The 26,179-nt window shown below is 65.2% G+C and overlaps 2 protein-coding genes across 3 annotated transcripts; one reads left to right on the top strand and one right to left on the bottom strand.

The window, feature by feature from the left end:
* The first annotated feature begins 346 nt into the window (after window positions 1–346).
* Window positions 347–4,959, top strand: SLC22A31 (solute carrier family 22 member 31). The gene is given in 12 exon segments (XM_059043825.1): window positions 347–649; window positions 1,962–2,065; window positions 2,132–2,310; window positions 2,724–2,767; window positions 2,928–2,977; window positions 2,979–3,062; window positions 3,162–3,286; window positions 3,382–3,594; window positions 3,953–4,000; window positions 4,003–4,063; window positions 4,436–4,614; window positions 4,886–4,959. Coding segments are annotated over 12 exon segments (1,464 nt in total).
* Window positions 4,949–26,179, bottom strand: CDH15 (cadherin 15). Of its 2 annotated transcripts, none has more exons than XM_059045898.2 (14): window positions 26,039–26,179; window positions 19,148–19,306; window positions 18,828–18,983; window positions 17,504–17,648; window positions 11,021–11,181; window positions 10,164–10,292; window positions 9,570–9,755; window positions 8,185–8,438; window positions 7,415–7,557; window positions 7,020–7,256; window positions 6,595–6,834; window positions 6,336–6,472; window positions 5,694–5,861; window positions 4,949–5,479 (listed from the first exon to the last, which is right to left on the bottom strand). In XM_059045898.2, exons 1-14 carry the CDS (start codon window positions 26,078–26,080, stop codon window positions 5,279–5,281), a joined length of 2,358 nt encoding a protein of 785 aa, XP_058901881.1. In that variant the 5' UTR covers window positions 26,081–26,179; the 3' UTR covers window positions 4,949–5,278. The 2 variants fall into 2 exon arrangements, with proteins under 2 accessions (XP_058901881.1, XP_066875616.1); XM_067019515.1 differs by having other exon boundaries at window positions 10,164–10,262.

Genomic DNA, 26,179 nt, shown 5'->3' with positions numbered 1-26,179 from the left:
AGGACGTCTCGCTGACCACGCCCCCGCGTCCACGGCCAGGCCCCTCACCTGCACGCCCAGGCCCCTCACCAGGCCTCTCGATGGCCCCGCCCCCAGCCCGCTCCAGACCACACCCACCCGCCCCGCCCCCCGGCCCAGGCCCCGCCCAGCTGCCTGCTTTGCCTTCCAGGGCTCCGCCCCTCTCCGGCCCCGCCTCTCTCCGGGCCCCGCCCAGGCCCCGCTCCGCCGGCCTCCAGAGCGCGACACCGACCCGACCCTATGGGGCCTCGCCCTCTCAGGCCCCGCCCCTCAGGTACCGTCCCTCTCAGGCCCCGCCCCGCCGTCAGCCGGAGTGCAGAGCCCTGGGATGGAGCTGGAGGCGCGGGTGCTGCGCGCGACGGGCAGCTTCGGCCGGTTCCGGCGCCTGCTGGCCGCCGCCTCGTGGCTGCCGTGCGTGGCGCTGGGGTTGGCGCTGGGCTCGGAGCTTCTGCTCACCGCGCTGCCCGCGAACCACTGCGGGCCGGATCCCGCGCTCGCCCCCGTCCCCTGCCTGCCGCTGAGCTACCCCGAGCCCGCGCCCCGCGTCTGCCCCAACGGCACGCGGTTCTGCACGCGCGGCTGGCACTACGCGCTGCCTGCTTCCGGCCTGCTGCGCAGCCCGGTCACCCAGGTCTTCTGCACCTGCCCCTCCGTCCCCCGCCCCGTGTCTGCCTCCCTGCTCTGTCGCCCCCTCCGCCCTCAGCACCCTTCCTCTGTTCCCCCTCCTCCAGTCCTGCCTCGCTCTTCGGCCCTTGATCGACCGGGGCTGTGGTACTGGGGCTTTTGATTGCGGGGGGGCTCAGCCCCCTCCTGTCTGACGGTGCAGCAGGTGTCCAAGTAGGCAGCGTGAGGGGCCTAAAGGCAGAGTCCGAGGCTGGGAGCTGCCAAGGTGCGCAGGCAGTCCGGGAGGGAGGCGGTAAGCTGAAGGTTTGAGCAGGTAGGTGCCCAGCCGTCAGCAGGGCCTGGAGTTCCCTTCGGTGCCATGAACATTCTAGCAACCTGTAGCTTTGGGCTATGCAGGTGTTCAGACTGGGCTCCCAAGACTGAATCAAAAGAGTGATTGGGTCACTTCCGTTTCCCACCTGTAAGGTGTGTGCAGGCTGGCCTAGGGGCAGGGACGCCAAGGGCGCATCCCAGGGCTCCAGGAGCAGAGAGGGTAATGGGGCCTCCGTCCCCACCCTCTGGCTAGGCCAGCCCACCCTGTCTTCCTTTTGGCAGCCTCTACCCCGCAGCCCCACCCCCTGCCCCTGGGAGGAAGGGCCCCAGGTGGAAACTTGGACAGGGTTGCCACATCCCTGCCAGGCCCACGGGGGGCCCTGAACCGGCTGGGCTTCCTCCTGGCCACCTGTTTGGTGTAGTGATGGATCCTCGCCCACCAGCTTTCACAAGCAGTCGGATTTTAAAATAAAAACTCTGACGTAGTGTGACCCAAAAGGGTGTGTTAAGCTTGAGGAGAAGATAACAGAGTAGGCCGGGAGGTGCAAAGCTGAGGTCAAGGGCCCTTGGCCGGGAAAAGCCGGTGAGCATGGCCTTATAGCCTGTTCCGGGAGTGACTCTTGAAGTGCACAGGCGAGGGGAAGGGCAGGAGAGGCCCTGGGGCCAGCCTGGCAGCAGAGTGTGGCTGGAGAAAGGCAGGTGCAACCCCGTCCAGAGCAAAGGAGAAACCAGACTTGGGGCTCCATGCGGGTGTCCTGGGGACCCCAGGCCTCTACCCCCTGGGGGCTCAGACCAGGATTTGTCCAGTTCCACATGAAGACCACCAGGCTCAGGAGGCCACGCTGTGTGACTGTGAGCAAGTCCCTTGCCTCTCTGTACCTGTTTCCCCTTGTCTCCAGGGAGGAATTGGAACAGGATATCTAGGGTCCCTTCCAGCATGACATTCTGGGAACTCCAGCGGGGGTAGGGGTCCTGGCTAGCTGACGGGTGACTGGTGTCCCCTACAGTGGAACCTCGTGTGTGAGGACGGCTGGAAGGTGCCACTGGAACAGGTGGACTACCTCCTGGGCTGGTTGCTGGGCTCCGTCCTCCTGGGCCCAGGCTGTGACTGATGACACACTGCCCCTTCCCTTCTGCCCTGGCAGACTTCCCCTGAGCCCTCCTGACCCAAATCCACGTGTGTCCCCTGCTGCCCACTAGGTTTGGCTGCCGGGCTGTTTGTGGGCTCCCTGGTGCTGGCCACGGGCCTGGGGGCCAGCAAGGCCCTGGCCACTGGCTTTCCAGCCCTGCTGGTTTTGCGGCTGCTTCGTGGCGCGGGGGCCTTAGCAGGGGCCTCCCTCGCCCTCTATGTGGCTCGTGAGTACGGTGGGGGGGGGCTTTGGGGGGTGCCCACTCAGGCTAGGCCTCTGACCCACTGGAGGGTGCCTTTCTGGCACTCCAGTTGAGGGCCCTTCTCCAGAACGTGGGCGGGGAACTGTTTGCTCCGTGGGCTCTGCTTTTTGTGGGCAGGCCCGGGTGTCAGAGCGAGCAGTGCGTTGGCCTCAGGTGTCCAGGTCCTGGGCAGGCCAGTGACTGATCAGCACAGCCCTGGACAGAGCAGCCCTCCCGAGAGGCCTGGCCCTCAGGCCGTCTGTGTCTGCCCAGGCCTGGAGCTGTGTGGCGCCCCACACCGCCTGGCATTCTCCATGGGGGCTGGCCTCTTCTCTGTGGCGGGCATGCTGCTGCTGCCCGGCCCGGCCCTGCTCCTGGAGGACTGGCGCCTTCTGCAGGGACTGAGCACCCTGGCAACGGGACCCCTGCCGCTCTTTGGGGGGTAGGTGAGAGGGGTTCATATCCACTGTGGAGGCCACGTGGGTTGCCTGCAGCACCAGGAAGATGGGCACAGGACAGGGACACAGAGCCACGCACTGGGCTTCGCCACTGGCTCCTTCTCTACCGGGAGGTCCCTTGGCATCCTCACCCCAAACCCGCAGGTTTCCAGCCCTGTTCCCCGAGTCTCCCTGCTGGCTGCTGGCCACAGGGCAGCAGGAAGATCTTGTGGTGCTTTGCGGAAGCCAGCGGTGTGGACCCCAAAGACAGCTCGGAGGAGGAGAGCTCTCTGGCTATGAGTAATGGACCAGCCAGGGAGAAGGGAGACCTGGGTGCTGGAGGAGGGAGGAGAGGTGTCATCCCCTCATTCATGCCCCATTATGTCCCCGGGGCCACAGAGCTGGACGTGCTGTGTGCAGGGAGCCTCCAGCCCTGGCACTACTCGGTCCTGGAACTCCGGCATATCTGCCTGGCCTGGAGAAACGGACTCATCCTGGGCTTCAGTTCGTGAGGAGGGGAGGGTGTGGGTGGGCGAAGGGGAGGGAGGGATCTTTGCCTTTCCCATTGGGTGAGAGTCCCCGGCTCTGGCTGGGCCTGCGGCTTTGCCGTGCCTCCCAGGCTGATCGCCGGGCGGTATCAGAGCCAGCTTCCCGCGCAACCTGGCCACGCGTGACCCCGCCTTCTATTGGCCCTATCTCCTGGAGGCCAGTCTGGAGGCAGCGGCTACTGTCTTCCTGCTCCTGACAGACCTCTGGGGGCGCCGCCCAGTCCTGCTGCTGGGCACCTTGGTCCTGGGCCTGGCATCCCTGCTGCTCCTTGCAGGGGCCCAGTGTGACTGCAGGGCCCTGCAGGCTGGCAGAGTTGTCATGTGTGGCTGGGGGTTTGCCCAGTGGTGGTGGGGATCCCAGGCACAGGGCTTGAGGCATTCGGATGAGGCTGCTGTTCTCCTCTCCCCACCCACCTCCCCAGTGTGCACCCGGGGAAACTGAAGCCCAAAGAGGTGAGGGCCAAAAAGATTCTACGTGAAGGGGCTTAATATAAGGGCTTGGTTTGGACGGGGGCCAGCCTGCAACCACTGACCCCAGGTGCGGGAGCAGAGGTGGAAGGCTGGGGAGGCCCGGATCCCTGAGACACTGGTGAGGAGGGGGAGGGGGTGCAGGCAGCGTGGGAGCCCTCTCCTCCTCCCCAGACCTGCCTGGCTGGACGGTGCCGTCCGTCTCTGTCCTGGGGCTCCTGGCCCCCAGGCAGTGTCCGCCCTCAGCAGCCTCTTTACAGCCGAGGTCTTCCCCACGGTGATGTGGTGAGCAGGAGGCAGGGCTGGAGGGCAGGGCCCTGCCTGTGCAGCCCGCGCTCGCCACACCCCCCAGGTCCGTGCCATCGGGCCCAGAGTTCAGGTGTCTCTTCCTGGGTGGTGAGGGGGACAACGGCAACAGAAGGATCTGCATATCAGCTCAGGAGTGGAGGAGGGGGTGGTCGGAAGTGAGAGCCCCCAGAGAGGGTCGGATTCCGGGCCAAAAATTGACTTTCAGTTTTCTACTGAAAAGGACAACGCTTGACCCGGGGCAGCTTCCCGCCCAGACTCTGCAGGTGTTTTCCTGGGGCCCGCTAAGGGCCATCGACCCCAGGAGCGCTGGATGCCCCGCTGGGCCATGTCCCACCGCCCCTCTTGCAGGGGTGCCGGGCTGGGCCTGGTGCTGGCAGCTGGGTTCCTGGGCCAGGCGGCCGCCCCGCTCACCGACACGCATGGCTGCCACGGCTTCTTCCTGCAATACGTGGGGCCGGCCCCGCCAGCACCACCTGCCCGCCGCCAGCCCCCCTCCCCAGGGCCAGGACACAGCTGGTCCAGGAGGGGTGAGCAGGCTGCAGAGACACCCCACCCGCCAGTACAGGCAGACGGGTCTCGGGAAGGAACGGGAAGGCGGTGGGAAGCAGGCCTCTTTGCGGGGGGCCCTGGCTCCCCCTCCACGCGGGGAGCATAAAGGCGTCCATGGAACTTGGCACCCTCGCTGGTTCTTCCCTCAGGCCGCACCCTTGGCTGAAGGGGGCTCTGGTGTCCCCTCCCCGTCACAGCCACGCATCCGCAGCCCCTCCCACTGACCCCAGCCCCTGGGGCTCGGCCCAGGCCGCAGCCCTGGTGGGCCCGAGGTGCCGAAAGGCCCTGCAAGTCGCCGTGCCAACCGCGCGCTGGAGAGATGAGCACGTTTTTAATTCACTTTGCCCGAGAGCTGCTTCCTTTCACGCAGAGGCGAGAGCTGCGTGGCGGGAAGCAGAGCTGGGAACGGGCCTCCGACCCCACTGGAGGCGACTGTCGGGGCACGAGGGTGCCTCGTGGCCACTGCGCCGCGGGCTTTGGGCCCTGACGTCCCCCGGTGCCGACAGGGCTGGCCAAGGCCCCAGGGCGGGGCGCGGGGCCCTCTGTCCATCTCGACGCACGGCCGGGCCCGGCGTGTCCGCGAGGCCGTGCCCGCAGCAGGGCGGGGGCGGGTCCCCTCGGGAAGCCTCGTCCCTGCTGCCCTCACGGGGGCCCGTACAAGTCGGCCAGCCGGGCAAAGCGGGGCCCCCAGTCCCAGAGGCAGCCGTAGTCCTGGTCCTCGTCGCCCAGGCTGGACAGGATGGAGCTCAGCGTCCCCGCCACGGAGCCGTCGCCCTCGTAGTCATAGATGAGAGCCGTGTCGTAGGGTGGGACGGTGGGGTCACCGTCCACGGCCGCTAAGCCCTGTGGAGAGGCCTGCGGCTCAGGACCCGCACGTGCCGGCCAAGCGCCCTCCGCCCCCCGCGCGGCCGACGCGGGGCCCCCGGAGACGGGCGGAGGCAAGGTTCGCTCCGGCGACTCTCCTTCCGGGGCCAGAACCGCCGCGCCTCTGTCCGGCGCGCGATGCCTCCGGCTCGTGGGGCGGGCACGGGGCTCGGGGCGCCGCTGGGGCACCTACCTCGCTGATGAAGTCGGCGATGTCAGAGGGGCTGGAGGGCAGCACGCGGGGGGCCTGGGGGTGCGCCCAGCTGAACGGGGCGTCTCTGCGCACGGAAGGCCGTCCCAGAGGGGCGCCCAGGGCCGCCAGCTCCGCCGGGTGGCGCAGCTGGTCCATGTCGTAGGCATCCTGAGGAGGCACGGACGGACGGAGCGCACGGGGCTGAGCAGCGGCCACCGCAGGTCGGGAGGCGCCGGCCAGCTGGGCCCCGGGAGCCCCCTCGGCCCCCCCGGGAGCCCCCTCGGCCCCGTCGGCCCCCCCCGGGGAGCCCCCTCGGCCCCGCCGCCCCCCCGTGAGCCCCATCGGTCCTGTCAGCGTCTCCCCGGAAGCCCCTCAGCCCTTGTCGGCCACCCCGAGGAGCCCTCTCGGCCCCGTCAGCCACCCCCCGGGGAGGCCCCTCGGCCCTGCCGCCCCGCCGGGAGCCCCCTCGGCCCCCCCGGGAGCCCCCTCGGCCCTGTCAGCCACCCCGGGGAGCCTCTTCAGCCCTGTCAGGGCCACCCCGGGGAGCCCCCTCGGTCCTGTCAGCGTCTCCCCGGGAGCCCCTCAGCCCTGTCAGCCCCGCTGGTGAGCCTCCTCAGCCCTGTCAGGCCCCTTGCCCCTCACCTGGTCCTCCTCCCCGCCCCCCTGCTCGTCGTAGTTGAGGATGTTGTCGCGAAGGTCGTCCTGCAGCCCGTGCAGAAGCCTCTTGTCACAGGACCGCTGCCGGCACCGCGCCAGGAGGGCCACCAGCAGGGCGAGCACTGGGGGGGGCGGGGCGGCGGAGGTCGGTGTGGGGCGGGGGCGGGGCAAGGAGGGCGGGGCGGGGCAAGGGGCGGGGCGGCCACGTGGCAGGGGAGTGAGCTCTGCAGGCTCGGGCACTCACAGAGCAGCAGGATGACACTGGCCAGCATGATGACCAGGGCGCCCAGGCTGATGCCCGCGCCACCCGCCCGCAGCGCGGCGGCCCCCGGCAGGCAGGCGCCGTCCAGGCCGCAGCGGCACACGGTCACGTTCAGGGGCTGCTCGCGCTGCTGGGGCGGCTGTCCGGAGTCCTGGAGCAGCAGGCTAAGGCGGTGCAGCCCCTCCTGGACCTGGAGCCTCGGCCGCAGGCGCGCGTGGCTCACTGTGGAGGGTGCCGGCGGTCAGCAGGGGCACGGGGCGATCCTGAGAGGCTAGGCCTCGGTTCCCCACCCTTCCCCTGTGTAGGATAACTGATCCCTGAGGGCCTGAGGATGCAGTGTACTGAGGTGGGAACCAGTGGGGACCTGCCCCAGGCTCTGGACCCCCAGGGGCGTGGGGAGAGCTCACCGTTAACCTGGCTGAGGCTCCAGTTCCGGGCCAGCTCTGGGAGCCTGGGGCTCAGCTGGAAGTGGAAGGGGGCCCCGTGGGGGGGCAGGTCCTCATCCGTGGCCCCCAAGAGAAGGCCGGAGCCCTGGTCTGGTATGCTGCACAGGCTGCCCCACGGTGGGGACAGTTCAGGGGCGTGGTCGTTGACCTCCAGGATCTCAACGGACAGGGTCCCTGTGGCCGTGCTGGGCGGGGAGGCTGCAAGCAGGACAGGCCTGGTGGGCCCCTTGCCCCTGCAGAGCCCCCGCCCACCCCTTAAGTCTGCTCGGTGGAGCGCCCCGTCAGCCCTTGGGCGGCAGCAGGGGCCCCAGCCAGGGTTAGGGAGCCCTGGAACCCAGGCCGAGCTCCACGCTCACCATCATCTCGGGCCAGGATGATGGCCCTGTACCAGCCGTCCTTGAGGAAGGGGGATGCAGGGCTGAGCACGCGCTGGGTCTGGACCCGGCCGGTGGCCCCGTCCACTTGCAGCCAGTCTGCAGGGTCGTAGCCCTTGGAGTAGCTGTTGGCGAGGAGGGGAGGAGGGCGCAGAGTGGCCCTGAGCCTGAGCCGGGCACCCAGAGGTGTGCTCTCGTGCAGACGCGCACACACGCACACAGACACAGGCCCTTAAGGACGGCCCTTCCGCAGCCCCAAGCTGGTATTTTCCATCCCAATCCACAGATGAGAAACCTGAGGCTCAGGGAGGGCAGGTGAGCCGCCCAGGGCCCCGCGGCCACTGAGTGACAGCCAGGATTCAACGGTGGGCACCATGTTGACAGACACGGGTACACAGGACCAGGGCAGGGGGTGAAATCCAAGACAGTAACAGCCAGTCCTAGGGGAGCAACGGCTCCCTGGAACGGACAGGGCCGGACGCTCAAAGGCTAGCCAACACAGACGGGCCGTGTCAGGGTGCGCCAGACGCAGCCCAATCCTGCCTACAGGACGAGGTCATGTGAACGCACGCACGCACGCACGCACGGTACTTGAGAGCCCCTGGGCTCTTGGTGATGCACACAGATGAGCCCTCTGCCAGGGCCCTATTGGGAACCCCCAGGGCACAGGGCTCAGCACCCTCAGCTGTGCTGCTAGGCTGGCTGGGAGGCGGAGCGGGCTGGGAGTTCCCCTGCTCACCCGGGGCCCCTACCTGAGCCTCTGCGGCTGCCGTGTGTCAGGGTCCCGGGCAGAGAAGGTGGCCACGGGGGTTCCCGGGGCCGCCCCCTCGGCCAGGCTGGTCCGCAGGGGGTTCTCCTGGAACACGGGCGCCTCGTTGACGTCGCGCACCCGCACGCTGACCCTGGCCTGGCCGCGCGCGGCCCTGGGGGCAGCTGGCTGCAGCGGAGCCTCATTCTGCGCCGCCACTTTGAGGTCATACCGCTCGCGACTCTCATAGTCCAGGGGCTGTAGGGGAAGCGGGGCGGCCGCCCGTCAGGACTCCGGACCCCTCCCCCCCATTCAGGGAACCCAGACGCAGCTGCGGGCTGGAGAGGCCTCTTCTGGTCTGTCCTCAGAGCCCCTTCTTTCCTTCTGCTTTTTAGCCTTGGAAAAACTAAAATCATGCAGCACAAAAAGGCACAAAAAATAATGTAAAAATGACGGCTACTCATCACGCAAACATATCCGTTGGGTGTTGTGAGGTCAGTTTCCCGTCCCCTGGCCGGGCATCCTCCTCAATGCCTCAAGCAGACACTCAGCTGGGTCTTGCTAAGAAGGTATTTGGTGGACGTGGTTGAACTGACCTGTACAATCAGCTGCCTTTAAATAAAGAAGGTGGTCCCGGAGAACTTGGGTGGGTCTCATCTGTGGGTGACAGTCTCTGAGAGCAAACCTGAGGTTGCCCTGAGGAAGAAGGGGTCCCACCTCCAGATGCAGCCTCAGCTCCTGATTTTGCAGCCTGTCGCAGCCCTGCAGACTCCGGACTCGCCAGCCGCCTGCACGACGGCCGGCATGAGCCAGTCTCTGGCAGTCAAGCTCTTCCTGTGTTGACAGCTCATCTGCATCTCTCTGCACGTGTGTGTATGCACCTGTGTGCATACACACGTATGTGTGCACACGTATCTCCTACTGGTTTCGTCTCTGGTCTCAAGTTGGCCGACATGTGAGGTCTGTATTTGTGCATGTTGATCATATACTTTTTTTTTGCGGTATGCGGGCCTCTCACTGTTGTGGCCTCTCCCGCTGCGGAGCACAGGCTCCGGACGCGCAGGCCCAGCGGCCATGGCTCACGGGCTTAGTTGCTCCGCGGCATGTGGGATCTTCCCGGACCAGGGCACGAACCCGTGTCTCCTGCATCGGCAGGCGGATTCTCAACCACTGCGCCACCAGGGAAGCCCGATCATATACTTTTAAGGGGCAAGACACTGGAAGTAACACGTGGCCTTGCCCCCTCCTTCCAGCCCTGTCCCCCTGTGGTCAGCGTGGCCCGAGCCCACAGTCCTGGCGTTCTTGGTCCCCTCGGCTCCCCTTCTAAGGATGCACCGAGGGTCCAAACGGGGTCCCGGGGTGGGAGGAGAGGCGCCCTCCTCGGCTCACCTTCACCACGGACAGCACGCCCTCGTTGGTCCCGGGGTCGGTGCGGATGGCGAACTGCCGGTCAGGGTCGCCCTCCAGGATGGTGAACCGGGCCACCCAGTTGGGGGAGCCGGGCAGGTCCCGGTCCTCTACCTCAAGCCGCCCCACGTCCACTCCGCTGACGGCCTCTGTGGCCTCCAGGAAGAACTGTGGGAACTCGGCCCCGTCACCCACGGGTGGCTGGGGGACGGTCCCCTGAGGGGTCACCCTCCCACCGACCACCCATGCGGCGTCCAGGGCACCAGGAGCCCCTCCCGGTCTCGGCCACGTGCTGGGCACCTCCTCCCCGGAGGGCAGGGCTGCTGCTCCCTCCCGCCCAGGGAGGCTCGGGGCAGGTCACACCCCAGGGTCTTGGTGGCTTCCCCCCAGGGCCGTCCGGCTCCTGAGATGCTCACGGCGCCCCACGCTGGCCTCTGGTGGGGTGTCCTGCACGATCCACACAGGATACCTCCGCTCGCTGTGGAGCACCTAGCCTCCCACCCACCACAAGCCCCAGGGTTCTGGGGGGGGTCAGCGCTGAGCAGCGGCCGGTGGAGGTGAGGACGGCGGCAGCACCTGACCCCTGGTGAACTCGGGGGCGTTGTCATTGACATCCTCCAGCGTGATGATGGCCGAGGCAGTGGCGGTGAGGCCGTCTCCAGACATGTCCGCCACCTGCAGGGTCAGATTGTACACGGCGACCACCTAGGAGCACAGTGACATGGGGCCAGGAGACCCAGGTGGAGTGCAGGGTGGGGCCGGGCAGCCACCTTGGGGCCTGGGGGCAGGGCAGGCCCACCCCACGAGGCTCCAGCACCCGCCCTGCCCCTGTGCGCCGGGGCAAATCACGATGCCTAGCCTCTCAGGGCCCGACGGCACCACTGTCGACCCGACTCTGCCCCAGCCTGTGAGCGGGCAAGAGGTCGGTTGCCGAGTCGGATAAGCACTTATGGGGCACCTGCTGCACTGGGGTGTGGGGTCCCTGCCCTGGGGAGCCAGGTGCAGCTGCCGAGAGAGGGGACAGAGATCAACCGATGCAGTGAGTGGCTCTGGGGAAACCAAGGAGGGCTTCCTAGAGGTGAGGTGCCAATGCCACACAGAAGCCCGGCAGCCAGGGGCCTCAGGGGCCCCACTGGGGAAGAGTGGGCACGGCTGGCCGGAGAGCGACTGTTTCTCTGCAGCATGCGTGGTCCCTGTGGGCCCACACCAGGCCCAGGGACCCTACTGCTCTGCAGGTGACGGGGTGGGGGAGGTCTCCGGCAGAAAACACGCTGAGGGCCCCTCACGCCCGCCGTCTCTGGACTGAACCGCACAACTACCCGCGGGGCACGTCTGCCGGAGCCCAGGGCCACACAGAGTGTCCGCGGCACTCGGACCCCTTGTCTGGGGGGCCGCCCTGCCTCAGCTGTCAGGGTGCAGCTGCGTGGCCTCACCTCGCGGTCCAGGCCCACTTGCACCGTGCGGATCTCCCCCGTGTGTGGGTCGATGCTGAAGAGCTGGGGGCCGCCCTGCTCCAGAATGGAGTATCGCAGGGCCGCGTTGTCCGTCTCCGGGTCGTCCGCATCCGTGGCCTCAGCCCTGGTCACGTAGGTGCCTGGGAAGGGCGGGACGTGTGGGGGTGACGCCCATGGGTGCCAGGGAGCGTCGCCCGCTCCCCTGTGGCCTGTCGCACCGGGTCCAGGCCCCCGATCAGCCTTGCACCTGCAAGCGTCCTGGCGTCCTGGCCTGTGTCACTTGTGGGGATGAGGTCAGAGGTCGGGTGCACACAGCTGACACCCGTCTCCTATAGAACCCCGAGACAGACCAGGCGAGCTCGCTGGGGAACCAGCCCCAGCAGTGCCCCGGGCCTCACCTGCGCTCTGGGGCAAACAAGGCCCTGAATCTCAGTAGAGAAGGGCCTCCGCAGGGGTCCTGGGGGCGCCTCAGGAGCAATTCAGGTCTGACCACCCCTCCCCCCACCGGCCCAGATCAGCTGTACCAGGAGCTATCCCGGTGAGGTGGGCCAGCCTCGGGCCCCCCGAGGAGCTGGCCCCCCCTCACCTGTGGCTGGGCTCATCCCAGCCCCACCTGGGCCCTGACGGGTCAGCTGAGTGTCATGCTGGTGTCTGATGAACGGTAGTGACCCGGCCACTAACCCAGCCTTAGAAGGTGGGAAGCTACCTCAGCAGGTAACTCTGGCACGAAGCTAGACCCCAGGCTAAAGCCAAAAACAATGTTTCGAACAGGCAGCCTGCCACCGGGGTGCAGGCAAGCGCTTCCAAAGGCACCTGCCAGGCTCTCTATGACTGAGCAAGTGTGCGAACTCCTGAGGCGACTGGAGCCCGGCTTCTCGCCATCAGAGAAGAGGACCCAAAAGGAACCCTGCAGAGCTGGATCGGAAGGAGGTGCCAGAGAGGACTCGTGACTTGCGACGAAGGTACAGAGACATGTTAACACAGCCGTGAGAGAGCAGGCACACACACGCGCGCGTCTGTATATATGTGAACTTATTTCCCAGCTCCGGCTGCTGAAAGGGCCTGCGCCGGTTTGATGAGCTTCTGATCAGCCATATCTGGGACAATGTGAGCTTCAAAACAACGGTGCAAAGAATCATAACCCACTGAATGAAGCAAGACTCCATAAGTCCAGACAGATCCATGTGAGCAAAACACATAAGAGACAGGCTGGGACCTGGGACCCTTTGCTGCAGGGCTTGCGCCTGGACACACAAGCTCTCCTCGAGCTACAGGATACAAAGAAACTACAAGGGACTAGAAATAACTACTTATGTGGCAGCTAGAGCAAATTCTGGACGAGATACAAAGAGGCTAAAAAGCCCAACTGCCGCTTCTGAAGAGCAAAAACCGGCCGGGAGCAAAAGCAGGGTACTTGTGCGTGCCCCACGCACACACCGCCACCTAAGGTGGTGGATGTGGATGTGCAGCTTTCCCAGCGCCATTTGCTGGGGAGACTGCGCTCTCCACGCTGAAGGGTCCTGGCGTCCTGTGGAAAATCACCTGCCCGTGGATGTGAGGTTTATTCTTGGGCTCTCTACTCAGTTCCATTGGTCTATGGTCTATGTGTCTGTCTTGAAGGCAGGGGCACACTGATTACTGTACCTTTGGAGAAAGTTTTGAAATCAGGAAGTGTGTCCCCCAGCTTTGTTCTTTTCCAGGATGGCTTTGGCTGTTCAGGGTTCCTTGAGATTTTATTGGAATTTTAGAATGAATTTTCTGTTCACAGCAAACCCCCTAAGCCACCCCGCCCCGGCCTGACCCATGGACACACTTCATACAAGGAACAAGCTCGCCCCGACTCAGGGGGCAGGCTAGCAAGGGAACCTGCTTCTTGTTCTCACTCCCCACTGCTGCAGCAGGGACCCCAATAAAGCCTTGCCTGAATTTCTTGTCTGGCCTTTGATCAATTTCTATTGACTAAGAAGGCCAAGAACCCTGGAGGGTAACACATACACACATATATTCATATATGGGGTACTGAAGGTCCTATCGTACAATAGAGAGCCAAGTAATGACGAAGAAGAAACAACGCCCGATGCAGGCAAGAGCCGCCAGGGATGCTAACGCCGCTAGGTGACAGCTGGAGGGCTAGCAGGGTACCCGCACGGTCTCAAAGGGTCTCCCGCAAGGCACCTATTAATTACAAAGCGGAAAGGAGAAAAACCAGAGCGGAGAAGCTTGGCGGACACCCCCTGAACTACAGACCCAAACTGGCATCTCCAGGAACGGGATGTGCATGCCTCCTGAGGGGGCTCCAGCCACACAGACCCACGCGGACACGATCGACGATGTGAGAGAGTGGCAGGGACATATACACACTACCAAACGTAAATTAGATAGCTAGTGGGAAGCTGCCGCATAGCACAGCTATGCGGGAGGGAGTTCACAGAGGGAGATCACCTCTGTGCTTTGTGACCACCTAGAGGGGTGGGATAGGGAGGGTGGGAGGGAGGGTGACACAAGAGGGAAGAGTTATGGGAACATATGTATATGTATAACTGATTCACTTTGTTGTAAAGGAGAAACTAACCCACTATTGTAAAACAGTTATACTCAAATAAAGATGTTAAAAATGCTAAAAAAAAAAATAAAAATAAAAAAAAATAAAAAAAAAAAAAAACAAAAAAAACCCGACTGCCTAAATGCCTCAGGAGGTCAGTGTCGGGACCAAGGAGGTGACAGACTTTCACAATGAAAACTACAAAAGACCAGTGAAAGAAGCTGAGAAAACACAAATAAATGGACAGACCATGTTCCTGGCTTGGAAGACGTGTTGCTACGATGTCAGTACCACCCAGAGTGACCTACAGATTCAGTGCGATCCCTATCAAAATCTTAAGGACAGTTTCTTTACATAAACAGAAAACTCATTCTAAAATTCCTGTAAGATCTCAAGGGACCCCGAATAGCCAAAGCCATCCTGGAAAAGAACAAAGCTGGAGGACACACTTCCCGATTTCAAAACTTTCTGCAAAAGCACAGTAATCGGTGTGCATCTGCCCTCAAGACAGACACACAGACCGATGGAACTGAATAGAGAGCCCAAGAATAAACCTCACATCCACGGGCAGGTGATTTTCCACAGGACGCCGGGACCCTTCAGCGTGGAGAGCGCAGTCTCCCCAGCAAATGGCACTGGGGAAGCTGCACATCCACGTGCAGAAGGGTGGAGCTGGACCCGCAATTATTTAACAGCAAATACACAAAAAACCAACCCAGAATGGATCAGACCTAAGCGCACAATGTAAAACTACAAGACTCTTTGGAGAAAACACAGGGCAAAAGCTTCAAGACACTGGTAGTGTCACGAAGGTAATGATTTCTTGCATATGACACCAAAGGCACAGGCCACAACAACAAAAATAGACAAACCGGACTTCATGAACATTTAAAAATGCATCAAAAGACACTATCAACAGGGTAAAAAGACAACCCACAAAATGGGAGAAAATATTTGCAAATCATATATCTGATAAGGGATTAATGTCCAGGATATATAGAGAACCCGTAAAACTCAACCAGAAAAAAAACCAACAAACAACTCAATTCAAAAATGGGCAAAGGACTTGAATAGTCCTTTCTCCAAAGAAGATATACAAGTGGTCAATATGCGCATGAACAAACGCTCAACACGACTGATCATTAGGGAAATGCAGATGAGAACCATGAGATACGCCGACACCCATTAGGATGGCTGCTAGCAACAATAAAACAAAACAAAACAGAAAGCAACAGGCGCTGGTGAGGCTGTGGAGAAACTGGGACCCTCCCACACTGTGGGCGGGGATGTAAAATGGTGCGGCCGCTGTGGGAACACCATGGAGGATCCTCAAAAAATTTAAAAATAGGGACTTCCCTGGTGGCACAGTGGTTAAGAACCCGCCTGCCAATGCGGGGGACACGGGTTCGAGCCCTGATCGGGGAAGATCCCACATGCCGCGGAGCAACTAAGCCCGTGTGCCACAACTACTGAAGCCCACAAGCCACAACTACTGAAGCCCGTGCGCCTAGAGCCCGCGCTCCACAACGAGAGAAGCCACCGCAATGAGAAGCCCGCGCACCGCCACGAAGAGTAGCCCCCGCTCGCCGCGACTAGAGAAAAGCCCGCACGCAGCAACGAAGACCCAGCGCAGCCAAAATAAATAAATTTATTTTAAAAAATTAAAAATAGAACTACCATTTGACCTAGCGGCCCCACTCCTGGGTACATACCCAAAGGAACTGAAAGCAGGGTCTCAAAGACATATCTGCACACCCACGTTCACTGCCGCACTATTCACAACAGCTAAAAAGTGAAAGCAATCCAAGGGTCCACTGGAGAGTAAACAGATAAACACAACGTGGTATAAACATCCAGTAGAGTATTACTCCGCCTTGAAAAGGAAGGTGGCTCTGACACGGGGCTACCACACTGATGAGCCCCGAGGACAAGATGATCAGTGAAATCACCCAGACCCAGGGGGACAAGCGCTGCGTGACTCCACTCAAACGCGGTCAAATCATAGAGACAAAAAGTAGCCAGTGTGTGCCAGGCACTGCAGGGGAGATGCGGAGGGAGTGTCTAATGGGGACAGAGCTGCAGTTTGGGAAAATGAGAAAACTCCGTGGATGCTGGTGGCGGTTGCACAACGACGGGAACGGGCTTAAAACCACCGACCCGTACACTTAAGAGTGGTTAAGATGCTAAATTTTGCCACAATAAAACTTGGCCAAACAGAAGTCAGCGTCACGGACACCTAGCGGCTGAGGACCCGTCCCCGGCGAGGCAGCGTGCGCGGGCGGGGGCCTCAGTCCTGCCGCCACGATGAGAACAGAGCGGAATCAAGATCACACCTGCGCGAGCCCGTCCGATGGTGACGCACAGGCGACGGGACACCCCCGAGTCCAGGCCGTGACCCCCAGGAGGTGCACACGCTGGGGCTCCCCCGGGGGAGCAGGTGCAGCGAGCCCACGGAAGCAGGAAGAGGGGCCGGGATTGGCACGGATGCTAGAGGTCCCTGGGTGCCCACACGGGGGTCTGTGCCCCTTCCCATGAGCCCGCTGAGTGCTCCCAGGGAAGGTGGGGCGGGCGGAGACCCGGGAGGGCCCCTCGGCTCGGGCCACAGGGTGGTCCACAGTCACAGGGTGAGGATGGGGCTGCTGGGCTGGAGGGACGGCGCCTTGCCTTTGGGGGAGGAGCAGGGACCCTGAGGGAGCCCCACCCCAGGGGCTCAGGGACCACCTACGAGCGCGGCCGCCCGCCCCCCTGTACCCCAGGAGCCCTGCCAGGTAGCACACAAGGGTCGCCACCCTGCTAGGGGCCCCTCTGCACACAGGGCTGTGCTGCCGTGGTGGGAGCGCAGAGAGGCCCCCGGGAACCGAGCTCAAGCAGTGGCAGAGGCTCGGCCCGTCCCCTCTCCCCACAGTGGGCTGGCCCCCACCTCTGCTGTGCTCTTACACACAGAGGAAGAGGGACAAATTCCACCCTAGAGATTAAACAGCCAACAGAACCAGATGTACGGCCAACCAGACAGAACTGAAGCGACCACCCTCCGTGTGCAAAGGGCCGTAAAGGAAACGGTGGGCGGCTCAGACAAGAACCAGGTCCTGGGGACAGAGGCAGGACCTCCTGTGCTGTAAAGGGCCCAATCGGGCAGCTGAAGCTAAACGGGCGTGCAGGTGAGATGCTACCATGTGTTAGTGTTAAACCCCCGACTCTGAAGTCACGCCGCTCTGAAGGCCTCCGGTCTGCAACCAGCCTGGGGTTTGACCCGAGCCCCGGGGACCAAGTGGGAGGGGAAGGAGCAGATCCCTGTCTGGAATGTCTGTCCCGCCTGGAACAGAATCAGGCCAGCGGGTCTGCCCCGTGGGGACGCGGAAGGGACAGAGGGTCAGCGGTCTCTGCAGTCCGTGTAGAGTGAATAAGCGGTGCGAGGCGGTGACCGATAACGGGCTGGGGGGGGGCGCCTGTCGGGGGGTGAAGGAGACAGAGGTGTTGGTTGCACAGCACCACGAATGTGCTAAATGCCTGAAGAGTTCGCTTCAAACTGGTTAATTTTATGTTATGTGAATGTCACCTCTACCTAGGAGGAGGGGGGAGGGGGTGGGAGGGGGAGGAGGGGAGGCGGGGGGAGCGGGAGGGGGAGGAGGGGAGCGGGGAGGAGCGGGAGGGGGAGGAGGAGAGCGCAACAGAAACCAGCAGAGCCTCGCCAGCCAGGAGCAGCCTCTCTGAACTCTGCAAGATTTGGGGGTTGGCGGTTGTACTGCAGCGGGAAGAGGCTTGAGTCAACGGGTGGAAATTCCCTCCGTCCTGGCGACCGCTGCCGTGTTTCCAGACTCCCTGCAGGACGTCTGAAGTTCCGGCTGACGGCAAACGCGGGACTTGGCCCGCCCGGCGCCCTCGGCGGCGCTCCCTCCCCCAGCGCGCACCCACCGGCTCACCTGGGACAGCGCCCTCGGGCACCCGGCCGGTGAACACCTCCTGCCTGAACACGGGCCGGTTGTCGTTCTGGTCCACAACCACGATCTCCAGGTCCGTGGGCTCCTCCAGCGTGGACCCCCCCAGGTCCAGAGCAAAGGCCCTGAGCTGGTCAAGCAGAGAGCAGGCGCTGGCACCGCGGCCCCCACAGCGGCAAGAGCGCCAGTGAGCGCGGACTCCGTGTCCTGCCGGGGACGGGGCGGTGCCGGCACGTGGCGCCTCCCTCGAGGGGAGCCTGGGTCCTCCCAGCAGGCAGGGCGGCCGCCGCGCTCCCCCGCCGGCCTTGGCCACCAGGAAGCCCACAGCTAGGTTTCGAGCGCGACCGAAGCAACGCCCTCCCTAGCGCTCCTGGTCTCTCTCCCTTTTTCTGTGAACGGTTTTGGCTGCTTTTGAAGTTTCCTCTCCACACGTGAAATGTCAACTTCAAACATCCCCTGTCCCTTGGGAGAACAGACCTGGCACAGCTTCCAGGGGAAACACACCCTCTAACTCTCTGTGTAAGGGAACCCAGAGCTGGTTCTCAAAGCCTGAGGGAGACTCAGGGCACAGGAAATGCAAAGGCTGCAGCCCCCTCCCAGGGGCACCTCTGACCACCATCTCAGGGAGGCCAGGCTGGGGGGCTGACCACCTGCCTGTAGGGGACTCAGGCGAGCTCCAGGCTCCCCTCCTCGGCCCCTGCCCAGCCCTCCCCACTGCCCCTTCTCTCAGACCCCACCATCCCACGGCCTCCAATGGGCGGATCCCATCCCACCCCCCCTGCCGCCCCGCCCTGACAGTCACGGGGCAGCTGCCGCTGGGGGTGGCCAGTTCCGTGGGATTCCTCATGGCAAGCCACGCTCAGCACACACAGCAGGCTGGGGGAGAACCGGCCACACCAGTGCCCGGTGTTGCTTTCCTGGGAAGGCTGCCGCCCACCCTGATGCTGGCTGCCCAGTCGTCCTGGGCAGGACCCAGCGCTCGGTCTGCCCACGTACCTGCCTGTGAGCCTGTGATCCTGAGCACCTGCCTCCTTGGGCAGCCGGTCCCAAATCCCACCCCTGCCCCCCAGTTAACGATGCTGGTGGAGGTGCGGCCATGGCCCCCCATAGGGCGGGGCAGGGCGGGGAAGGGGAGGGGTGGGGAGGGGAGGGAGGGGAGAAGGGGGAGGGGGAGGGGGAAGGGGGAGGGGAGGGGGGAAGGGGAGGGGAGGGGGAGGGGAGGGGAGGGGGAGGGGGGAAGGGGAGGGGAGGGGAAGGGGGAGGGGGAGGGGGGAGGGGGGAGGGGGAGGGGGAGGGGGGAGGGGCCCACCCTGAAGCGGTCTGTCTTCTCTCGGTCCAGCATGGCATTCAGGGACACCTTCCCTGTGAACTTGTCTATGGAGAAGACCCCCCGGGGCTCCTCGTCCACGCCGGGGCCCTGGATGCTGTAGATGATGCTGCCCAGCTGCTGCTTGTCCGACTTGATCTGTGCGACAGGTAATGGGCTGTGGAGGTGCCCCAGGGGAGGGCTCTCCCCTCTCTGCAGCCCCCCGGTCCCTCCCCCAGCTGGGATGGGGTCGCTCAGCCTGTGGCCCCAGGGGTGTCCCCGTCCTAAAGCACACGGCTTTGGGGCCCCTGTCGGGCCCTCACCTGCACCAGGGGGAAGGGCAGGCGCTTGTGGTTCTCAGACACACTGATGGGAGGGATCACCCAGGCTCTCCGCACGCGGCCCGCCGCCGGCCCCCGGTGCCAGGGGTACAGGGTGTGGGGCCTCCTCAGCCCGGGGACCCCCACTGACAGGCACAGGCTCTGCAACAAAGAAAAACCTCCGTCACCACCACAGCAGCGCCCAGAGCTCCCCCACCGGGGCTGGGACGTCCCCTCCCTGGCTGCCAAGCCCTCCGTTGTGTGGCCCGCAGAGGTTCGGGCTCCAGGACTTGGGGGGCATGGGGTGCTCAGGGGGACAGAAAGCAGCCTGGCTCCCGGGAGCCCGGGGATGGGAGGCGAGGCCCGGGGGGGTGGTGGGTTGAAGAGGAAGGACAGCGGGGCTGGGCTGGGGCCAGTGGGAGGGGACACGCGGCCATCCCGGGCCTCCTCGTGACTTGAACCCTGGAGGGCTGGTCGAGGTTGACCAGGCCAGCGCTTTTGTCCTAAGACGCCCAGAGAGGGGGGCCACCTGGGGGGCCAGCGCGCCCAGCCCTCCGGCACCCAGGGCAGCTGTTCCCACGGCGGGTCTCCTCTGCCAGGCTGGGGAGGGGGACAGTCCACGCGCCTCTGCGGATCGGGCGGTGGGCCGTGTGTCCCGGGGCTGCTTTGTGGAAATGAAATGTAGCTGAGCTCCCAGCTCCCCGCCCCCTGCGGCAGCTGCCCGTGGGGCTGGGGTGGGCCGCCCCCCCCTCTGCCTCTAGGCACTGGCAGCGGGGTGGGGCGCGTGCAGCCGTGAGGCTGAGGGGCCGGCGGGGAGCACGGGGCAGCTGGAGTGTTCTGGACCCCGATGCCCCAGAGCCCATCCCCAGCCCGGGCTGTTTTCCTCCCGGAACCGTGGAACCGGGTGTGACCGTCTGACCAACACTTTAGTACCTGCCACCCGGGACGCCGTCTCCGGCTCCGCACGCCCAGAGGACAGGGGCGCCCTGCGCGCAACGTCCCCGAAGCCCAGCGCTCGGGGCCTGTGGGGCTGCAGAGGCAGGACGGAGTGCGGGGCAGCCGTGTCCCCCGATGTTACCCAACAGGCGGGGCCCGGGATATGCACCCCCGCCCGGCCACCACCCGCTGAGCTCTGGGCTCAGCACCACTGAGGCTAGTCAGGAAGCTGGCAGGGGGCGGGGCGCCCGCGGGGCCGGAACCCTCCCCAGACCCACTGTCAGCTCGACCCCCCCACCCCGCAGACGGGGAAACTGAGGCCCAGAGAAGGAAGCCACCTGGCGGGGCGAGGGCAGAGCTGGAGGCAGCCCCCCCAAAACACCCAGAGTCTCCTGGGACAGCCCTGGTTTAAACACGTGGTCTCCGAAACCCGCGCCTTGATCGGGCAGCGGCTCGTCTGAGTGTGGGCTCAGGCACGCTGGCCGGCTGCGCGTGGGGGCCCTGGGGGCCCTCTGTGCTCCCCGAGTCATGAGTGGGGCCGACGCTGGGGCACGCTTGGAGGGCAAAGAGCCTGGATGCACTTGGATAAGGGCTGTCAGGGCCCAGGGCGGGGGCAGGGACGCTACTGGGACCCAGCTCGGCTTGGCTATAGGGGACCGTGAGCCACGCGCCTTCCACGGCTGTCATGACCCCCCAACCCCCCCGCGTTTGCAGCTGCCCCCTTCCCAGCCCCCCTCCAGATTCAAGGCAGGGCGGCGGCGGGAGATGCTGCCAGGCCCTTCCCCAGCTCCCTGTGCTGCAGGATTGGCCCCGGGCCCTTTGGGAGGGGGCTTCCTCCCCCTCCACGTCCCCTCGACCCCTCGACCCCTCGACCCCTCGACCCCGGCCGCCCGGTCCCCCGACTTCGGCTGAGGTTTCCACCCCTCCCCCCTTCGCAGCCGGTAGAGGGACTGGGCCTGGGCGGGTGCCTCAGGGAAGGGGGGCTGGTGACTGCAGAGTGGGGGGACTTGGGGGGCAGAGGAGGGAGGAGACGCCCTCAGCCAGGAGGCTGCTCTTCCGGGCAACCTCTGGCCTGTGCCCCCGTTCTGCCCCCCTGCGTCCTTGTACGCTTTGCTGACAGAACCGCACTGACATCCAAACTAAAGTCAGCCTCCCTGGGGGGCCCCGGGCCACCTCCCCGGTTCCCCGTCCTCATGCTGCCACCGCCCTTGAAATGCCAGGGGCCTGGGGTCCAGGCAGCAGCACACCCGGCTTGGAGAAAGGGCCGGGAGGTTCAGCAGGCCCCCAAGCTCCCCGTGGCCCGACAGATGGCAGCGCGGGCTCCAAGCCTCCCGGGCAGCTGGCTTCTCCCCAAGACGGCCCAGCACAGGCCAGCATGGGGTTCCCGCCAAGCGGAGACCTGCCGGCCTTTGTCACAGGCTCGGGGGGATAGCGTCTGTTTCCTGGGCATCTTGGGGCAGCAGCTCCCTTGCCCCCAGCCCCGCCGTTCCCCGCCCCTCCCCAGCCCCTCTCAGCCCTCAGGAAGCAGCACAGGCGGGAGGCACAGGTCCACCAGCGCCGAACCTCCGTCGCAAGGAGCATCTCTGGGATGCCCCCCGACACGGAGGCAGCGCCCCGAGCTCAGCGGGGAGGGGGGAGCCTGGGGCTGGGCAGGGGTGAGGGACAGCCTGCAGGTGCTCCTGCGCCTCAGGCTCTTGAAGAGGCACTGGGGGACACACTGCCCTGTCCATACCTGGGCCGGCCCCTCCGCCCCGGCAGCCCGCCTCCAAGCCTCCGCTGCCCCCTCCCTGCCAGCAGCCCTGCTGACACTCCAGGACGCCCGCCGGCTCGGCACCGGGCATGTGGCCGGGGCGGAGTCTGGGAGTCCTGGGTCCCAGACTCTCCACGGCCCAAGGCCACGAGGTCAGCAGAAGCCGCAGAGCCTTGGCAGGGGCCCCTCGCCCAGATCAGAGGCTGCAGTAGGTGGCGCGGCCAGACTGGGCTGCAGCCGACTTCCGGCTCCCGGGACGCTTCTCAGTGTGTCCTTTGTCCTCCCGCCAGCCCCTGCCCAGAAGACGCAGGTGGCCGGGTAAGGCCTGGGAGCCGCCTGGGAAGCACGGGACGTTGGAGCCGGGACGAAGCCACGTGCACAGAGCCGTGGACGTAGAGCGCACGCTGCTCACAAACGCTGCCACCCTCACCGGCCCCGCACCACACAGATCCAACGGGCAGCAGGGACCCACGTCTCCCAGTGGCTCCCCCGTGTGCACCCTCTGCCGCACCCTCAGCCAAGAGCCTGAGAGAACAGCCTGGAAGCCCTAGAGACGCCGGGCCACCGCCCCCTTGCTGAGGTCCCAGCCCCAGCTCCCAGCCCCACGGCTACCGAGGAAGAGAGCTCCCCGGCTGGTTCGGAGCTCCTGGGGTTCAGCAGCGCGGTGAGCACCCTACAACCCCACTGCAGGGGCAGGAGTGGCCTCGCCCACCCCGGACCCAGGCAAGGGCCAGGGCGGGTGACACTGTCTAGCTGCAGGCCATGGTGGGCAAGGCCCTGAGCCGGAGAGCAGACGGCCACCTCCTCCAAAGACGCTTCCTTCCAGATGCCTCTCTGGCCTCTGGGCGGTTCCTGTCCCCTGGGATCTGTGATGGCACCTCCTCCCCTTCAGGCCCCCGCAGTGGGGCTGGGCTACTTCACCACCGGCTGGGGCTTCCAGACTTGACTCGTCATCAGAACCAACCAAGGTCAGTAAAAAACACGGATTCCACCAGTCTACCCCAGGCCTAGAGTTCGAACTCCCAGGGGGTCCCGGATGTTCTTGGGAACATCTGGGAATCAAGGCAGGCACAGGGCTGAGAGGCGGGACTTGAGGGTCACACAGCCCACCTGGCTCCCCCCCACACCTCAGAGGCTCTGCGTGGGGATGCACCCCACCCTCAACCGTTCAGAAGAGATCAAGTGCCTGAGCCCTGGAGGGAATGCCTGCTGCCCTTGCCCTCTGCAGGGGTCTGTGCTGCCTGGGCGCCTGGGGGCAGCCTGCAGAGCTCTCCGCTTCTCTCCACCAGTCCTCGGTGGGTTCGGAACAAAGAATTACGAGGCGCGGCCCTGTCTCCTGGGAGGAAAGCTGATCGCTCACCTGCCCTGGGTAGAGAGGCTGGTGACCAGGGCGGCCAGGGAGACAGAGAGGAGAGCCTGCTTCGGCTCCTGGCACTACGGCCTCTAGTGGCCCCTGTGAGGGGCAGGCGGGAGAGCCGTGTGCATCTTGGTCGACGGAAGGGTGAGCATCTTCCATCTCCCTGCAATCGGGCAACCCTTACGCAACTCGGAGGCCGCCACGGCTGGGGAAGGGGCTCTGGGGCTCTGCGGAGCCACGTGGCCTCTGGGAGGGAGCCTCAGCCACACTGCTGGGGTCTTTGCAAAGCGTGAAGACCCCCTGAAGCAATGGGAAAGTCCTGGAACAGGACGGTCCCCACGGCAGACACACACGGTCTTCTCCAGAACAGGCAGAGGAGTCAGCCCCACATCGGTGTGACAGTAAGCAGGGCCGTGGAGGGAAGCCAGATCGGGCGCCATCCTCTCAAGGTGGGCAGGACAGCGAGAGCACGGTGCCTGCCCCAGTCGGCGGGGGTTGGGGGGGAGGCTGGAGAAAACAGCTGTCCCTTCGCCTCGCCATCCTCGCCCCTCCTCTGAAGCCCGCAACAGCTGGAGGGGGGCTCAGGGGAGAACCGCAGGGGCCTCTCAGGGCCAGGCAGACAGCTGGGTCCATTCCTGGCATGCCTGATGCCTGCCAGGCCGTCCAGGAACAGGGTGGCCTGGATTCCAGCGGGGGGGTGGGGAAGGGGCTCAGGCCCGGGAAGCTTGTGGGGCCTCTCCCTCAGCCCAAGCAAACCCCACCCACGTTCCCCCAGGCTCCAGGCCTCCCACCTGCTTCCTGGAATCTGAGGGACCCAGGCCCGGAAGTGATGTTGGAGGGGTGTCCCCGCACGTGAGTGCACGGGCAGCGACGTGGCTCAGCGGAGCCGGACGCAGGCTTGGGGCCCCTAACAGCAGCACGTGGGTCTGCCATCTGGGCTCCTCACCCCCAGGCAGGGTGGGGTCCCAGTGTAGGCCCAGCTACTGGGGACACCACGGGCACAGGTGAGGGGCCGATAGAGGCCAGCTCCAAAAAGACACACGCTAAGCCCCCTGGCTGAGATTTCAGGCAACACAAAGGAAGGGTGAGCCTCGTCCAAGGCCACCAAGCAGATGACGGGCCTGTGCGGAGTCTGGTCAACAGGCCCCAACCCCAGGGGCCCACCCGAGACAGCCCTGGTGGGGGGCTCCCGGAGGTGGAGGAAGGTGTGTCCGGGAAGCGGCTGCAGGACCCGTGTGGCTGGACAGGAGAGGACAAAAGTCTGAAAGCTGAGCTGGATGGGGGAGGGCCGTGCGAGGTCCTGACGCAGACATATGTCGGCCAATCCCGAAGTCGCTCCCCTCACACCGGAGCTAATTTGAGCCGCGGGGAGTGCGGGAACATGAGTGGCCAGGCCCGTTGGCTGCTCTCCCAGCGCCACCAGAATTCCCGCAGTCCCCAGCTGTCTGCGAGCGGGTGCATTGGGCATGACCCGAGGGGAGGGGAGAGGCATCTGAGAGGGATCTATTCCCCTCCCCCGCAGCAGAGTCCCCCCGGGGCCCGGTCAAAGGATGACACCCCCAGACCCAGGAGTGGGCCTCCGAGGACATGCCGCCTGATGCGGGGCAGGGGCAGGAATAGTGGGGAGGGGGCGTTGCAGCCTGGAACCTTCTGGAGCGCATGGGGGCATCCGGGCCCTGGGGTGGGGGCAGAGAGCCCGCTGCCCCGGGTTGGCTCCCAGCAGTGGGCCGCCAAGCTGTGCCGGGCAAGGGTGACCACGGCCTCACTCTGGGTCCGTTGGACATGGCAGTGGGGAGCGGCCGGCACCGTCTCCATGGGGGTCAGTGTAGGCCCAGAGGCAGGGGTGTGGGTAGCTGGGGCGGGGGCCAGCTGCTGGAGGGGACGGCACCTAGTCAGCTGCCAGGGGCTGAAACCCGAGCTGGTGAGCTGGAGCTGGGGGCGCCGCGGGAGTGAGGGGGGCGCTCACCAGCCTGGGGCGCTGCATGACGGCTCTGGAAGTGTAGCAGTGAGTGATGATTCGCGGGCGCAGGGCAGGCCCTGTGCTCCTCACCCTCACCCGTCAGGTGTAAGAGGCCTGAGGCCGTCCTCCTGGCCCCCGGCCCTCACCAGTGGCCACAGCTTAGCCCAGCCCCCCGAAGCCCGGAGACCACCACTGAGGCCACACGCTCCACTCCTGGCCCCAGCCTAGCGCCTGCCCAGCAGCCAAGGGCCGAGAGGATGCGGTCCCACCCACCCAGGGGTGCCCGTGTGGCGAGTGGGGCGGCCTGTGTTTCCTGCCGCCTGTCCTGCTCCCACCAGGGAGACCAGGGCCCAGGGGGAGGTGCGGAGGGCGGCCGCTGTGCGTGCTGGGCACAGGGTTCCCCAGGGAGAGGGGGTTTCCGGAGGGCAGAGCCCACAGCTGCCCCTGCCGGCGGGACACACGGAGGCTCGGACTCCACCCAACTAGACGAAGAGGAATCACCTGCCAGCTCACGGGGGGGGGGGGGGGGGGGTGTCCCTAGGGACCAGGCCTCCAGGCTTTCCCAGCGGGGGGTGCTTCTGCCGCCCCCTCTCCCTCGCCTCCCCCAAGACTGAACACTCCCAGACCCCAGCAGGGCTGAGGGGCGCACCTCCGGAGTGAGGGCCCGCCTTCTGGGGGCTCTCCTGGCCGTCCCCGAACTTGGCTCCCCGTCGGCCCAGCAGAGGCGGTTACACTCCCCCCTGAACAGGGCTGCCCCACGCAGAACTCTCGGCTCTCGGGCCAGGGGCTGAAACCCGAGCTGAGTGAGGGGGGACGCTCACCAGGCGGCCAGAGCCAGTGGTCCCCGAGGCCGGGACGGCCAGAGACCCCCGCGCAGCGCCCGTGCCTTACCTGGGCCAGCAGCCCGAGAGCGAGGAGGAGCGCGGCGCCCATGGCCCGGCGACGGGCAGCAGGCCGAATGTCCGGCGGCGGGAGCGACGCCTTCTGCTGGGACAGGACCCGGCTGAGTGACAGCACAAGTGTGCGGGGCGA

The sequence above is a fragment of the Kogia breviceps genome, chromosome 18, assembly GCF_026419965.1.
Source record: "Kogia breviceps isolate mKogBre1 chromosome 18, mKogBre1 haplotype 1, whole genome shotgun sequence".
In the NCBI taxonomy this organism is placed as follows: domain Eukaryota; kingdom Metazoa; phylum Chordata; class Mammalia; order Artiodactyla; family Physeteridae; genus Kogia; species Kogia breviceps.
The sequence above is the reverse complement of the archived record's forward strand: the minus strand, read 5'-3'. Positions and strand labels throughout refer to the sequence as shown.